Here is a 16,809-nt window from a genome sequence, read left to right as displayed (position 1 = left end):
AAGGAATTTTGGGCCTTTTCTGTTGGTCTGTTCATCGTGAAATTTTAATGCAATGCAAAGGGTAACCAGAGTTTTTAAATTCTGCAAAAAAAAAAAAAAAAACACCAACATCTGTCTATCCTTCTATGTATCTATATCAATATATACTACTACATTTGAATAAAACCTCAGATTAATCGTTTGTCCTCAGCTCTTGGTCTGATTGAACTCTGTTTGTTGATTTGTTGTCAGGTTGCTTGGCGACGACACACTCAAAAGCCATCCATAAACTGGACATCCCCTCGTTCGACTGGCCCATCGCCCCCTTCCCTAGGCTGCAGTATCCCCTGGAGGAGTTTGTCCGAGAGAATGCTCAGGAGGAGGCGCGGTGCTTGGAGGAGGTCAGAGCTGTCACTGCAGTTCAGTTCTAGACTAGGTTTAAGCCATTTCTAGGAAACACACCTGTGATGAAAACAGCTGATACTGAGATTAAACACAACATTTAAATGCCAGCAGTCAGTAAAGTAGCTTGTGATCTCATTTAAAGAGGAATTCCACTGATTTTTTTTTTTTTCTGTTGAGATGTAAACATTCAGTGATTCAGAGAGGTTTGGTGTGAAATGGTTGATGGCAGAGACTCAGATTTCTTCATAGTGGTGGTGATAGGAACCAGGGGTCACCATGACTACAACACAAATATGGCAAATGAATATTTATTGCAATATAATAATAACACAAGTGTGTAATGTTTATATTCCAAAGTGACCTAAATGTGCATTTTGAGGTTATAGATGTAATGATGATGGTAAAATAGCGGTAAATCTCCCTGCATGCACCTTTCTGCCATGAATTTATACAAGAAAATAAATCTTATCCACTTAATTATGTAGAAATTTCTAAAAATCTGAGAAATTCCGCTTCAGGTGACTTTGTTTGGCTCACCACCTTTGCATGCTTGAGTGAAGTTTAATTCTCAGTGCTCTGTGCTTCAGGTGGAGGATCTGATTGTGAAGTGGAGGCAGAAGGGAAAGCCTGTGGCCGGCATCGTCGTTGAGCCCATCCAGGCCGAGGGAGGAGACAACCACGCCTCACCCGACTTCTTCATCAAACTGCGCAACATCGCCCGCAAGGTAGCGCTCTCGTCCTTCATTTATGCTTTATCCTTCGGTGAGTGTGTCTACATGCACTAACAATCCAATCATAATTGGATATCGGCAGTTATTGATTATTCATGTGGTCATGTAAACAGATACTCTGATTTCTTCGGCTTAAGGCTTAAAGATTTCTAGAAATCTGATAAAGAGGCTGGATGAGCTCAGTAATGGGTTGTTTCAGTGCTGTAAACTCTCACTCTGATTTCTTTCGTTTCTCAGTCTGTGTATGTGTGTGTGAACAGAGCGCTGTCCCCGATACAGCAAGCAGCGTTTAACACAACACTTTTGGAGTGACACTGAAACCAAATACACACTTGAAGAAATGAAAAATTTAAACACTATTCATCTTCTGGATGATGAACACCGATCAGGCATAACATTCTGACCATTGTTCATTTTATCAGCTCCACTTACTATATAGGTGCACTTTGTAGTTCTACAGTTACAGACTGTAGTCCATCTGTTTCTCTGATACTTTGTTAGCCCCCTTTTACCCTGTTCTTCAGTGGTCAGGACCCCCATGGACCCTCACAGAGCAGGTACTATTTGGGTGGTGGATCATTCTCAGCACTGCAGTAACACTGACGTGGTGGTGGTGTGTTAGTGTGTGTTGTGCTGGTCTGAGTGGATCAGACACAGCAGTGCTGCTGGAGTTTCCTGATACAGTTAATCTACAAAGAGAAACTGTCAAATACTAAAAAGTCTCAAACCTCAAGTCAGTTTGTCGTTCACCAGCTTCTTGTTCGAATTTTCCCGTTCCACCTTAAATGGTGCAGCAGTTACAATCACCATTTAAGGTGGAACCTGAAACAAACAAGAAGCGACTTCAGTCTCATAAAAAGTCGAAAGTTGAGAGACATTTTACAAGAAGCTGTTCCACTTCTGCTGCTATAGCTGAGCTAAAGCTTAAAGCAGAGCAAAGTCAGACTGCGTTTTTGTTTGTATTATATTTTTAGCCTATAATAGTACATTAACACATACTGAGACATATTTACAGCCAAGATAGTAAAGCGTTACTCCAATAAAATGGACATGAAATGTTGTGGCTCCCAAGTTGGTTTGATTTTTGTTGAATTGGGACAAAATGGCTCTTCTTCACATTAGACCAGGGGTCGCTAACCACTGTGTCTGCTGCTATTGTTAAAGTCTCTCAATGAAAGTTGGTGAAAAATCTATGCAAAATTGAGTTGTTAAATTGAGTGGAACATGCAAAATACTGCGTCTTTAGGCTCGTGCGCAAGTTTCGCGGCTAAAGCTGGTGCAGTAGGTGATCTACATCTGGCCCACAGCGTTCTGTTGTGAATAGCCCTTCTTTGTGTTCCTTTACTGTATATTTGCACCTTCTTCAAAGGAGAACGGCTTCAATAAACAGCTCACATTGGGCTCTTGTCAAGTGGCTGTTGAAAAGCGCAGTGCAGAAAGAGTCGGGCACATGGCACTCCGCGGGCGCCTGCCCTCCTTGTCTGCTCTGATTTGTGTCCTTCCGAATATGACAGGCTGGAAACCAAAAGGAACGAGTGAGCCGGCCTCACAGTGGCCTGAAAAGACTCGTGTCCTTGTATAACTGCGATGAACTCACTCGCGACCTTAAACCGAGTGACTGTGCAGCTTCAGACTCCATTTTCAGCTGCCACTTTGCGAGTGGTCTTGTCGCCAAAGCCGCTGGTTATTTTCACCTCAGCATGTGGTCTGAGTAACGGACTGAATCACTGAATTAAACCAATGAGGTTGCAGATTCATTTCTAATGATTTTCATTTGCTTGTCCTGAAAAAAACGCACCGGTTTCAGGTAATCAGTAGGACTCGCTAATTAAAAGTGGAGAAATGGTAGATGTGTCCAGAATGATGAACAGAGCAGGAGAAGATTACATAATGACTCAGTTATAGAACATCACAAGCTACAATAAAATGAATATCTAGAATTTATCATAATTTAAAAATGGAGATGGAAACTCAAGGCAGATTACGTGACAAAAGAAAATCATGTAAATGGATCATTTCAGTACCGAGTTGATGGTTTAGTGAGTTTCGTTCACATGATTTTTGTTTTTATGTGATTGTTTTGGGAAATAATAGCTGCTTTCCAAAGCCCAGGCTGCAGCTGAGGTAGGTGGGTCCTCGGTAGGACTGACCTATGAAGACTCCTCCTTAGTAGCCTATTGGTCACGCAAATGGACCAGTCCTGACGAGGCTGTGTGGTGACGTCGTCAGAAAGGTCCCGCCTCTTGCAATTGCAGCCAAAACTCGTGAGGGAGCTGATGAGAGAAAATAGAGCGTGTATTGAGTTTGTTGCTTTTTCATGTCTTCATGGAAATGGAGGAGACGTTCTTATGTAGTATGATAAACTACATACATACAGATACCTCTAAATAATATACGATATGTGGACGAATGCTTTAATCAATCATTTTACACTTTATAAGGTAATGAAGACGAATTAAAAAATGTGAACAATTTGTTACACAATGTGTTACATTTTTAAACAGCTTCGTTTTCTGCTGTTTTCGCGGTGCTGTTTTCTCCCGTTCGCGTCTTTTGTGCGCAGAGAACTCTGGGAAACCGAATACTTGGAAGGAACTCAGAACGTAGGCTGCATTTCTAGGCTGTATACAAAGGATCCTTCACTTTGGAATGGGCTTCTATGATGTAGCGCCTACCTCAGCTGCAGCTTTGGAACGCAGCCAACGTCTGTAATATTTTATCCATATTGTATATTTTTTACACTGCTGTGTCTGATCCACTCCTACCAGCACAACCCACACTAACACACCACCACCACGTCAGTGTTACTGCAGTGCTGAGAATGATCCACCACCCAAATAGTACCTGCTCTGTGAGGGTCCATGGGGGTCCTGACCACTGAAGAACAGGGTAAAAGGGGGCTAACAAAGTATCAGAGAAACAGATGGACTACAGTCTGTAACTGTAGAACTACAAAGTGCACCTATATAGTAAGTGGAGCTGATAAAATGGACAATGAGCAATGGACAGTCGCACTATGCAGCAGTTCAGTCACAATACAGTGTTTTGTCCATATTGTGCGGCTGCTTCAAAGCCCCTAGTATTAGTGATATTAAGCTTTATTAATATTTTATCTGAGTAAATTTATTCCAATTTTGCACTATTTATTAAGAGAACAGAAATACTGTTACTTTTACTGTTCAGCTCCTTCGTACAGATGTCAGATGTTCACCCATGTCGTTTTCCTTTCAGCATGGATGTGCCTTCCACGTGGATGAAGTCCAGACGGGTGGTGGAACCACGGGCAAGTTCTGGGCCCACGAGCACTGGGGCACGGACGACCCCGCCGACGTCGTCTCCTTCAGCAAGAAAATGCTCACGGGAGGATACTACTACAAAGACGAGCTGCAGCCTGACAAGGTAGAGCCGGAATGTTCCTCCGGGTCTCGGGGGACGCGTCCTGCCTTATCCTCCACGCAGCATCTGAGTATCTGCTGCTGCTGTCAAATCATGTTTGATTGTAATCACTTGTGAATAATAGTGTCCCTTTGATGAAGCACAGATCTGACATCTGGAACTCCAAATATGAGCAGCAGTGCCCCCTAGTGTGGCAAAATAGTGTTTGCATATTAAGGAGTCTTCTGTCCAATATTATGAAACTTTGTTTCTGCAGCTGGACTGTTTTGATCTTGGAGATGCTTTCATCAAAGTGATCAAAGATCTGTTTTTTAATAGCAGGCAGAACTGTTCCTGTTGTGATGATCTGTTCTGAGTGTATGATGGGTTTGGTCAGTACTGGAACCCTGAACAACAGCATGTATTATAAAATTAGTTTAAACCAGTTAGAGCCTTTAAACAAAGTACAGAAACTGTAACAGCCCTGGGCGATATCTAAAAATAATCAGAGAAATGATGAAAAATTCCAAAGGAAAATGTAAAATATAATTGAAAAAGTTGTGAGTCTGTTGTCTGTGGTTGAGGCCGTTGGGTAGCCGACATACTGTAATAATTTTAGTGAGTTTATTTTAGGTAAACTTTTTTTTTTCGTCTGCTCAGTGTTTTTCCTACAGTTTTCACACAAAGCAACTTATATACTGTATAGTTATAGACAAAGCAACTTATATACTGTATAGTTATAGAAAAGGCAACGTATATACTGTATAGTTACAGACAAAGCAACTTATATACTATATAGTTATAGAAAAGGCAACGTATATACTGTATAGTTATAGAAAAGGCAACGTATATACTGTATAGTTATAGAAAAAGCAACTTATATACTGTATAGTTACAGACAAAGCAACTTATATACTATATAGTTATAGAAAAGGCAACTTATATACTGTATAGTTCCATATTAATAGTGCCCGCTGCTGTAGAGCCCTGTAGATTGCAGGAGCAGTTTTTCAGGGCCACTGTTAATAAAAATAAAAACGGTAGACTTCGAGAGTAAAGTGAAACTTCATGCCCTCTTTGAATGGGGGGAGATGGAGCCCCGATAGCCGTGTAGATGACCCTGCCTGAGATTCTCCTTCAACAACACAGACAGACAGTTTCCTCCGAGTCCGTCTGGCTCTTTATTCTAGATAAACACAGTTTCCTGCTCAGCCGTTTCAGCCGGTTCTTATACTAATAACAGGCTGGTGCTGATGTGCAGGAGAGACAGGGAGACTGAGTGTTTCTTTATGGGTGAATCGATATGAAAGTAGAACTCCAACAACTCACCGCCCCTCATTTAACACGAGGAGGCGCTGCCTTCACTTCGCAAAGCCTTTGGCCACAATATTGCGACCTTTCCTGGTATTAACGCCACTTTAACATCGTAATTCTACGACTTTTTTTCTTGAAATATTACGACTATTTTTCTCTACTATTTTATTTTTATTAACAGTGGCCCTAAAACACCGTAAATCGTGTACATGTCTGTAAGTATTGTGATGTTTTTCTGCTGAATCACCTCCTCTTAGGGCTACAGAATCTTCAACACATGGATGGGAGACCCCTCTAAGAACCTGTTCCTGTCAGAGGTACTGAACGTTATCAGGAGAGAGAACCTTCTGGAAGAGGTGACTCGCTCAGGGAAGGCTCTGCTGCAGGGACTGTATGAACTGCAGGTAGGAGAGCTCTGTTTGGTTTCTGTGATTCACTGCTGAAGTGCTGTGCGATGAACGTGCGATGTAGCACCGATTGACCGATGCATCAGTAATTCTTGCTAATATACAGGTTCAAGGCCTTTTTCCCAAATGCATCATGACGTGAAGACCATATTACAAGCTTTCTGTTTCCATTTTTTTAAGGAATGGTTTAGCAGAAAATCAGATGTGCACAATTGTCCACTTGACCCAGATATAATAGACCCACCAGGACATTTCTGATGTTCCAAGTTTTGCTTCTTTAGTTTAGCACTGGAGCTCTGATGCTGACAATGCTTACACTAGAAGTCAATAGTCATCCAAATCTTTTTTTGTAAATACATCCCCAAAACTTCTCTCAACCCGCATCAACATCTTTATTAAAGGGGAACTCCACCAAAAATTTTGTATAATTAAATGGTTAAGATGTAAACAAAGTCATGTAGAGTGGTTTGGTGTGAAACGCTCCATTAAAGAGAAACTTACCGAGTCAGAATTGTTCACAGTGGTGGTGATAGGAACCAGACGTCCACCTCTAAAAGCTCCCTCACACTGTTTTATGATAGTTTGAGTGGAGGGGTACATGCAGGATGTTGTGAGGCAAAATAATCCCCAAAGAAAACGTACTTCCAGCTTTATGACTATTTTACCATCAACATTGCATATGGCAGCTCAGAAGACTCGTGTAGGTTCACTGGTGGTTTTGGATAGTAAATAAAATGTCTATATTTGAGTTGTAGTCATGGCGACCCCTGGTTCCTATCACCACCACTGTAAAGAAATCTGAGTCCGTAAGTTTCTCTACAGTGAACCATTTCACACCAAATCACTCTGAATGAAATTCAGAAATTTTGAAAAATTGGTGGAATTCTCCTTTAGGGTGGTGCAGACTTGTAGATGTGGTTTAAAATGACTTACTGCGAGGTATAAACATGAACAAACCTTCACTGTGTAGCTGAACGCTGCATGTTGCCGCTTTAGACAACAGGTGATGTGCTGAACTCTGACGCCCCTTGATGTGCATGCATATCATGCAAGCATATGAATGCTACAGATAAGTCATGATTTCTGTTGAGAGAAGTTTGTTTCAGTTCCTGATCATTACTGCTCAAAAAGTGTAATAATGTTTTAATAACGCATCTGCAGTGCAATGAAAGCTTCTATTTGAGGTGGGAACCGACTTTCACTTTAATGTATTGCGGCCCAGCAGTGAGGAGTTTGGGACGTTGACTGCAGCGGTTCTGTAGGTTCTGAGCTCTGCATTCTGTCTTCTCTTTATCCATTTCAGGCTCAGTACCCTCACCTCCTGAGTCGGGCCCGAGGCCAGGGCACCTTCTGTGCCATCGATGCCCGTGATGATGTGACCCGTGACAGCCTCCTACTCAAAACCAGGGACAAGGGTAAGCAGAAACACCCTGACCAGTAATGACCTGCAGTGTGTAGTTTTACAGTCTGACGGTAATAATTGTGGAGCGATTTTAATCCAGTGTGAATCTGCAGTGTGTGTAGTTTTTACAGTCTGACAGTAATAATTGTGGAGTGATTTTAATCCAGTATGAATCTGCAGTGTGTGTAGTTTTACAGTAATAATTGTGGAGTGATTTTAATCCAGTATGAATCTGCAGTGTGTGTAGTTTTACAGTAATAATTGTGGAGTGATTTTAATCCAGCATTGTTGGATGCTCTAAATCCAGTTAATGAAACGTGCAGCTGGTCCGTGATGCACGTGGTGCACGGAGTTGTGTGTCGTTGGTCCTGGTCCTGGTCCTGGTCCTGGAGTTTTCCAGCACAGTTTGGAGGTTTCCCTGGTCAAACACACCCACTAAACCTGGCAGTAAGCAGATGAGTGTAATCAGGTGTGTTGGAGCAGGTAAAATCACCAAAGTGTGCAGGACACTGGCCCTCCAGGACCGGAGTTGTGCACCCCTGATATACACAATATGTTTAGAAAGGCATATTGTATTGTACTGTGACATAATTAATCAAAATAACTGTACATATTGTCACACTGCCCCGCCCTATGGACCTCCGCTACTAAACTGAATCCAGCTGCAGGTGTGCGGTATAGCTGGATGTGCTAACTGTTGGCTGTGTTCTCAGGTGTTCTCCTGGGCGGCTGTGGAGAAAAGTCCATCCGTTTCCGTCCTGCTCTGGTCTTTAAAGAGTACCACGCTCACCAGTTCCTCAACATCTTCAACGATGTGCTGGCTGAATACAAGTAGAGTCCTGGAGTCGCAGCCAGCTCCTGCCACAGAACAAGCACAAGGGTCCAGGTCCAGACGAGGGAGTCTTCTTTCTCAACACATCACAGAGCAGTCCGTCACTCTTTCTTCTGCGTCGTCTTTCCTTTCTAACTTTCTGCCTTACGTTTTAGTTTGTTTTTTTCTCCGATTTCACAAATTACAGTAGCATTTTCTCTCTGCAGTCACTGTAAAGCGCACAATGAAACCGCAGTATCCCGGCTGTGTGTGAATCCCTCAATCGTGTGGATCTTCTGATCGCTGCGTGTTGCGTCAGTAAGACGACTGCAGCAGGTTTTCAGCGTCAGACGAACTTTCCACACCTTGTCCACCCAGTACCCCCTCCCTCCCTCCCTCCCCCAGCACAGCGGGGCTGCTTAGAGAAGGTTCTCAAACCTGATGTTGCTGCTAGCTGTCCCCTGACAGCTTCCTCAGAATACAAAGGCCGTCCGAGCTCGAGTTCACAGTCAAACCTGAGCAGATGAGTACACTCACTACCTGAGACCTCAGAAAAGCTCGACTTGTAAAAGCTCTCCTACCTCACAGCAAGGAGGGGGAGATTTAGCTAGGACCCATCATTTCTTCTAAAACTCCAGGGAGGTTCTGATAGTCTGATGCTCCAGTGAAGGCATGCAGAGGAGGAAGCCTGTAGGAAAGGTGCTTTTCTTAAACTGATTGAGGTGTATAGAACGGCAGGGAGGAATCAGAATGGGTCGCACAGAACATTTCCAAATCCTGGTGATGGAGCTCAGCTGAGGGGGGTATTTCAAAAAGCAGGATTTCTCTCAGAGCCAGATAACTTGATGCACAATCCTCACTTTTGGCACAAGGTTTTGAAGAAAACCTTGTGTCTCCAAAATGGTAACTTTACAGGAGAAGGAAAAAACATACTTCACTTTTAATGTAAGTCAATGGAACCAGAATTTTTTTCCAAGTCATTTTGTTCCGTTTCTTTTGGTCCCTTCATCATAAAATTTACACACAATGTAAAAAGTAACAGGCATTTTCAAATTATGATAAAAAAACTGAAAAAATGGACAAGATTTTCTTCCGACATGGACCGATATGGACCTTAGTGGAAAAAATCAAATGCAAGAAAATGTAGGACCCTTTAAAGGGGAATTCTACCAAATTTTCAAAATATTTGCATAATTATTGTGTTGTCATTTAGAGTGCTTTGATATGAAAGGCTCTAGAGAAACTCTGCAGTTGTACACAGTGGTGACGAGTGGAACCAGACGTCCCTTGCAGAAAGTTATTACATAACCATGTATTGTTCATAAAATTTTGTCTGTAAGGAAAACTTTTTTCCCCAGATTGATCACTATTTCCCATCATCAACATTACATATAAACACTCAGAAGACTCGTGTAGGTTCGCTGGTGGTTTTGGATAGTAAATAAAATGTCTATATTTGTGTTGTAGTCATGGCGACCCCTGGTTCCTATCACCACCACTGTAAAGAGATCTGAACCATTTCACACCAAACCTCTCTGAGTCACTCTGATTACATCTCACACACTCAATTATGCAGAAATGTCAGTAAACTTCCACTTAGTTATCTGGCTAAGAAAGAAAATCTAGCTATTGCAAAGCGCCCACCTTAGAGCTCACTGACTCCAACACTCCAGTAACAGGATTTGGAAACAGTGACTCAGATCATTTATTGAGTATTGTTCTTCGACCTGTGTCTGTCAGAGGAAAATCAACTGGCAGCTACTGAACCTCTTTATTAAAGCTGGCTGCCTGCCAGGCTTCGCTGTGGTCTTTTCTTTTAGCAAAATAAAGCAAGTCCCTACTCAGACTCAGAGACCTCTGAACTGAGTTCGAGAGTGCTGTTAGATATGAAAACGCCTGTTCTCTAAGCACAGAGCACTTAAAAACACCTGTGTCAAATTACAGATTCCCGTCAACATGTACAGGAATTCAGTGGGAACCACAGCAGGCAGCAGCGCTGCAATACTGGCACTAACCCCACATCCACACCCACAGCACATATGAAGGCTTACGTTTCCTGTGAAAGCACAAAGGGCTGCTCTTCCAGAACACGGCCGCCGCCAGGTTTCAAGCTCGAGAGGACTTTTCAGTGGAGAATCCATATTAAATGGAGAGTCCAGCGTTTTTCAACCTACTCACAATTTGCAGTATGTTGCTGTTGTCGGAAGAAAACCTCGTATCTCATTTTTGTCGTTTTTGACAAATTTGAAAATACCTGTTGCTCTTTACATTGTCTGTAAGTTTCAGGGTGAATGGACTAAAAGAAACGGCCCAAAATGACTTGGGGAAAAAGTCTGGTTTCATTGACTTACATTAAAAGTAAGGTATGTTTTTGCCTTCTCCTGTAAAGTTACCATTTTGGAGATACGAGGTTTTGTCCTGACAACAGCGATATGTAGTGTACAGTCAGTTAGCACAGAATATGATCTGGATCTGTTTGCCTGAACAGAAGTTCGCCCCCAAATGATGCTCTTTTGACGTCCGGAGTCCAATCACAGGCATAACGAGCTCGCCAGCGGATCAATATTGATGTTTATTTTTACTGCATGTAATGTGTTCACACACGCGACTCACATCTGAATGCTCAGTTTGAGTTTTTTGGGGGTTTTTTCATCCATGCTAACCTGCGTTACATCCATGAGCTAACGAGAGGCTCATTACTCATCTTAAGTTGACAAGTACACCACAGATCTTTGCTCTCAGGGTACCACCCATATTAGGAACTCCGGGTCTAAGCTGGTTTTCTCTAGGACAGAAATGGACAGTGTTTTTGAAAATCACTGTCCTGTGATAAACAAACAAGCTCCAAACTTGATACATTTAGTGTGTGTACATTTCCATATTTCCATTGTCACTGGATTCTCTGAATTACAAGGTTGTGTAGCAGTCAAAATATGAATAACGCTACAAGCAGGCTAACATTGAGTGCGTTTACATGCACTCGATACTCTGCATTTATCTGATTATTCAAATGGTCATGTAAACAGCACACTGATTTCTTAGATCGGAGTAAAGTCTAGAAATCTGATGAAGAAATCTGATAAAGAGGCTGGATTTTAGCTCAGTCATCAGATTTCTCAGTGCATGTAAACTCTTACTCTGATTTCTTTCCAATTTCTCAGCGAAAAACAGTCAGCGGTACTGGAAATAAGCGAGCAACGTTGCCGTGAGATGCAGCAAAACACTTTTGGAGCAACACTGAAACCAAATACATGCTTGACAAAATGAAGGATTTAAATATTCTTCATCTTCTAGATGATGTATGTTCATATTTGCAGGTAAAGTGGTGCGATGTTTTTTTAAAAAAAACCTGCATTGTGTAGTTTGAGTTTTACATTGTTTACATCACAACTTCTCTGAGTTTATTGGCTGGTTGCAAAATAGAAATCTGATTACTGCCTGACTCATGTAGACCTGGAGTTTCCATTATCTTATTAAGGGCATGTAAACACACTCACTGCTTCACACTGAACAGTCATATGAAAGTAAGTCTATTATTAAACTTCAACACTGTTATAAGCCAACACCTGCTATTCAGACTGCAGGCTAAAACTGCCAGATCCTCCCTATCCGATCACCTTTGGCAAAGCAATGCTGATTTGTGTACTTTGGTAAGGTTACTCTTATAATGTCAGTTGAGTGTGCAGCAGTGCTAGCTTGGAAGTAGCAATATTCATAGTTTGGCTTATTAATGACCTCATAATTCGGAGGACCCAGCAACATTCAGAGGAAGAATGTCCGTACCAGCTTTAATTAAACTAAAATGTTCTAATTTTATTTTTCTAAAACATCATTCAACCCTCCCATGGAGAAAACCAGCTTAGATGTGGGGTTCCTAATATGAGCATGAGGCAGATTATAGAATGATGACATGACCCCCCCCCCACTTTGAGCTCCACCTTCACAAGGCGTTAGAATGGTTGTCCCCAAACGTTCTAGCTACATCACATCTGGCCCCACGAGGCTGGAAGCCACTGGTCAGTTGTTTAGGTTGAAAAATGCTGGAGTGTTCCTTAAACTAAGCTTAATCTTCAGCCACGAACCCGTACAGTCGGTCACTTCTCAGGTGAACATGACCCCCTGCAGCCTCTGTCCCCCGTCTGCTCGTTTCAGTACCGAGAGATGTTTGCGTACGAACTGCTTGGGGTGATTCTCCTGCTTCTCCAAACCCAAACTGCTCAGAACACGAAAGCTTTGGCTTGAACTGTAGAGTTCTTGTATTTCGCGCCATTCACTCGTTTTCTAAATAAAACCGCACACAAAAGAGAAAGAGCGCTGTCGACACACAAGACAGAGTCTGTCTGCATCATTCCCTCCCCATCCCTTTTTCACTCCTCCTGAATTATAAATATGTACAAAAACCTGTAGTTAGACTCGTTTTCTTCAGCACTGCTTGAACAAAAAAATAGAAACACTTTTTTTTCTAGAGGAAATGCTGCATCGCTCTTGCTGTGCCACGTCCCATTTATCAGCGTAAAGTAGTTCATGTTGCTTTGAATGCTTCGTAAATGTTTTTTTAAAGCCGTGGTGGACAGGTGGCGTCTACAGCAGCAGCAGACGCATAAAGCTGCTCATTTAGAGCTAAAGAAATCCCATGTGACGACTCTGTGCCTGTCTGTTTTTTGGCCAAGTCAGTATTGTATAGAGAGTTTGTGTATCACTGATTTACCTGTTAACAGATAACAATTCAGATCATCGCTGTTTGTTTACACCACTATGTGAAATGTTTAAAAATGTAATTATTCCCTAGTCTTAAATATTGACAATATATATGTACTCTAAATAAATAAATCTGACATTTTGATCTAGTTTTTTTCTTTGACTCCGGTTTAATTAAATGCAGCAATCAGCAAAAAGTCTAATTTAAATATGTGAAATTATCTGGGCAGTACGTGTTTATTTGGTCAGAAAACTCATCAAACATTAGAATAAATACATATGTTATTAGAATACAGTACAACTGAGGAAGCCCAGTACAGTTAACATCCAATATGTGCTTCTACTGATCAATACTTTATCATCATACATGTTTAAAGAGGAAGTCCACCAATTTTTCAAAATCTCTGCACAAATCAGTCAAAGAGAGCAATTCATGATGTGGTTCATTGTAGAGAAACTTATTGATTTGTATGTTTTTACAGTGGTGGTGATGGGAACCAGGGGTTACAATGTCTACAGCACAAATATAGCCATTTTACTTACTATCTAGAACCACCAGTGAACCTACATGTGTCGTCTAAGCTTTTGCGTGAAATATTGATGGTAAAATAGTCATAAATCTGAAAAAAAGTAAATTTTTTGGGGGCTATTTTGCCTCACAACACCCTGCATGTACCCTGCAACCATGAATGAACTTTCTCCAAACCAGTGTCTCAGACATTACACATCTGGTTCCCATCACCACTACGTGAAGAGTTCGTAAGTTTCTCTATAAGGAAACATTTCACATCAAACCACTCTTAATAACTTTACATCTTAATTTAATTATGCAGACTTTTTTTTTAATTGTGGTTAAATGAAGTGCTGATAGTAGAATTGAATTCAGAGCTGAATCGAGAACAAACCGAACTGCTAAACTAAGAAAATCACTAAAATTTAACCTTAAATTTTACTGCATTTATTTCTAGTTATTCTAATGTTCTACTGAGTGTTTACAAGCAACAACACATTTACTGCCCAGATAAACAGACTGACCTCACCGCACTGAACAAAAGCTACTGGGGGTCAGTCAGCATTACATGTTTGAAGGAAAGGTCCGATCACTCCACTAATATTCCAACCCAGTGATCCATCCACTGAGGATGATGTACAGCACTGAACCCTGTGAAAAGCAGGAAACGTTCACAAATCACTCCGATGCATGACACATAATCAAGAAGATATATTGGCACATTGTTTTTTACAGCAAGCTCATATTAGGAAGAAGTCTTTAGTTTTTTTTTTCACCCCATCACATAAAAATAAACCATTTCTGAGATCTATGTAGGCCACAAACTGCAGTAGATGAGTTAAGGCTTTATTGTTAAGAGCATACAGTCTGTTTCTTGCAGCGTATCCACCCACAAAAACAGCTAATAATCCTTTATGATACTGAGCCACTAACTGTTAGTGTATAGCCGGCAGCAATGATTTCTCACAGCACATAAAACAAAAAGTTTCATCATTGGAAACAAGTTCACAGAAGAGAGAACAATAAAGGCAAGCATTATCTTCAATATTTTTCTTCGGACGCCACCTGCTGTCAGCTCATAGTTACCATTTAGCCCTCTTCTAACCACCACCCCCCCGCCACCCCCAACAGAGGACAATCTAACCGCCCCCCCCCCCAATTCCAGAACACAACCATCACTCTCAAACCGGCAGTTCAGAGCACCGTCATTTTTCAGGAGTCGACCACCGTCCCTGACCAGGTCTCGTGCTTGGTGCCCGGAGCCAGATGAGTTATGGTCACTTCCACCGCCTGGATCTTTTCATGTTTTGGTGGGATGGAGCAGATCTTGTAGCTGACCTCATCACCTTCTACTGGAACATACTCTCCCTCGATGCTGCAAGAGGAACACAATGGAACAAGGTCAAAAAAAAGAGAGAGAGAATGTGACAGTGTCAGGTAGACGGATATAAAAATCTGCACTGGCCTCAAATCCAATGAGTCTTGTGGCTAAAATGAAGACTTGGTGGCCAGAATTACAGAAACGTTTATTGTATACACACCGATCAGGCATAACATTATGACCACCCCCTTGTTTCTACGCTCATTGTCCATTTTATATTATATAGGTGAAGTGAAGAAAAACCCGCAACTTAATAAACAGTCTAAATAAAGTTGAACAATCACTAAATCATATTTATAAACAATATTAAATAAGAGTAAAAGTTAAAATGAATGAAGTCATTCTAAAGAGCTACAAAGCAGCTGATCACGTGAACAACACGTAATTCTCGTAGCTCACAGAGACGGCGGAGCCTTCGGTCTGACGACCACAGCTGCCCAGCAAAGCACCAAAAATAACCGCTCTGTGGTTTAATTCCTGCTTTGTGTTTAGTGGGAATAAATGGCGTTTGGTGAAGTTACTCACGGTGAGCCTGATGACCACGACTGCCGTGTTTTTCAGCAGAGAATAATGTATTTGTGAATAGACTGTGTCAGATACTGGATGTCAGTTTGCCTTGATGGAGCTGAGCGGATGGAAGCGGGACAAATGATCTTGCGCAGACCTCTATTATGGATTATGAGAGATTTTAACGGAGGAGTTGAGACCAGGACTCCCTAAAAAAAACGGAAAACTAAATTCAGATGGAACAACATAAAGGCCGTTTACATTAAGGCCATTTCGGGTACGCAAACTTGGGAATTTAACAGATTTTGTGTTTAATCAAAGCAGTGAATTCATCCAATGAGGAAATGAGGTTTAGACCTAACCTAAGCAAAAGTTCAGAGGCAGAGGGGGAACTTAAAGGGGATTTCTTATGTCCAATAAATGTAAATTCAAGTAGTCCTTTCCTCAAACATATACAGCAGGTAATTGATTAGTTTCAAAACCCGTTTTAGAAAGAAATCTGAAGAAGTTCTTGGGGAAAAATGGCCTCTTGTGTGGTCTTAGCTTCCTAAAGTCAGGAGATAAGTGGTTATTCCTCTGAAATGGAGTGGAAACTGTTTCTCTTCTCGTACACCCACGCAGCGAAGCAAAACAAGGAACAGGAAACGTTAGAAAAAGGACGGTTCTCACTGGGGCCTTTCAGCTGTCCTCAAGGCCGAGAGCCCTTCTAAGACGTAAAGGACACCGCGGTTTCAATGGGATTCTGCCACATGACTCCATTCCATTTCCTGTACATGCAGACAATGCAGTGACGCCTGAAAGCAGCCCGCAGCTCTGCAGTGCAGTCTGAATAGCACATTGCTGACGTTAGCAAGTACAGAGGAGGGGGTTCGGGGAGTTTATCACTGTTCCCAGCTTTCACAACCCACCAGTGCAAAGGTCAGCAAACACAGCCGTGACAGGAGACAGTCGGCCTTTAGGGGTGGACAATGTGGCATTTAACGCTGCAATACTAAAAAGGCATTTTCATGATACACATTATGTATTACGATTCTTTATTTTTCTGAGATTTGTGAACAAGTTGGAAAAAACAAACAGTAAAAATAAATTCCGGATTGGCTGAGCTCAGCTACCTGGTAATATGTAGTTTATGCAGTTACTCTACAAATACTGTGCAAAGGTCAGAGACTCTGTATTTTAATGAGCCAAAAGGGGAAAATCAAAGGAATAATAGTTAAAATGGTTAAAAGCTAAAAAGAAAATGAGGCTCCTAACAGCCACCTGGAAGAGCTGGTCGACCCCAAAACTG

The 16,809-nt window shown here is 41.7% G+C and overlaps 2 protein-coding genes across 6 annotated transcripts in view; one reads left to right on the top strand and one right to left on the bottom strand.

Annotated features, from left to right (window-relative positions):
• Positions 1–13,267, top strand: part of abat (4-aminobutyrate aminotransferase) — a 62,266-nt gene extending 48,999 nt beyond the window's left edge. For both annotated transcript variants that reach the window (XM_036589382.1, XM_036589381.1), the window contains 6 exons: positions 232–380; positions 972–1,109; positions 4,347–4,514; positions 6,062–6,208; positions 7,515–7,626; positions 8,327–13,267. In XM_036589382.1, the coding sequence (XP_036445275.1) occupies positions 232–380; positions 972–1,109; positions 4,347–4,514; positions 6,062–6,208; positions 7,515–7,626; positions 8,327–8,448 (836 nt within the window). In that variant the 3' untranslated portion in view covers positions 8,449–13,267. The remainder of the gene's footprint in view (positions 1–231; positions 381–971; positions 1,110–4,346; positions 4,515–6,061; positions 6,209–7,514; positions 7,627–8,326) is intronic.
• A 1,062-nt stretch (positions 13,268–14,329) lies between these two features.
• carhsp1 (calcium regulated heat stable protein 1) overlaps positions 14,330–16,809 on the bottom strand; it is a 48,342-nt gene continuing 45,862 nt past the window's right edge. For all 4 annotated transcript variants that reach the window (XM_036589383.1, XM_036589384.1, XM_036589385.1 and 1 more), the window contains exon 4: positions 14,330–15,008. In XM_036589383.1, coding sequence (XP_036445276.1) covers positions 14,846–15,008 — 163 coding nt within the window. In that variant the 3' untranslated portion in view covers positions 14,330–14,845. The remainder of the gene's footprint in view (positions 15,009–16,809) is intronic.

This window comes from Colossoma macropomum, unplaced genomic scaffold, assembly GCF_904425465.1.
Source record: "Colossoma macropomum unplaced genomic scaffold, Colossoma_macropomum, whole genome shotgun sequence".
In the NCBI taxonomy this organism is placed as follows: domain Eukaryota; kingdom Metazoa; phylum Chordata; class Actinopteri; order Characiformes; family Serrasalmidae; genus Colossoma; species Colossoma macropomum.
Note: the sequence above shows the minus strand (reverse complement) of the source record. Positions and strands in the feature narration are given on the sequence as shown.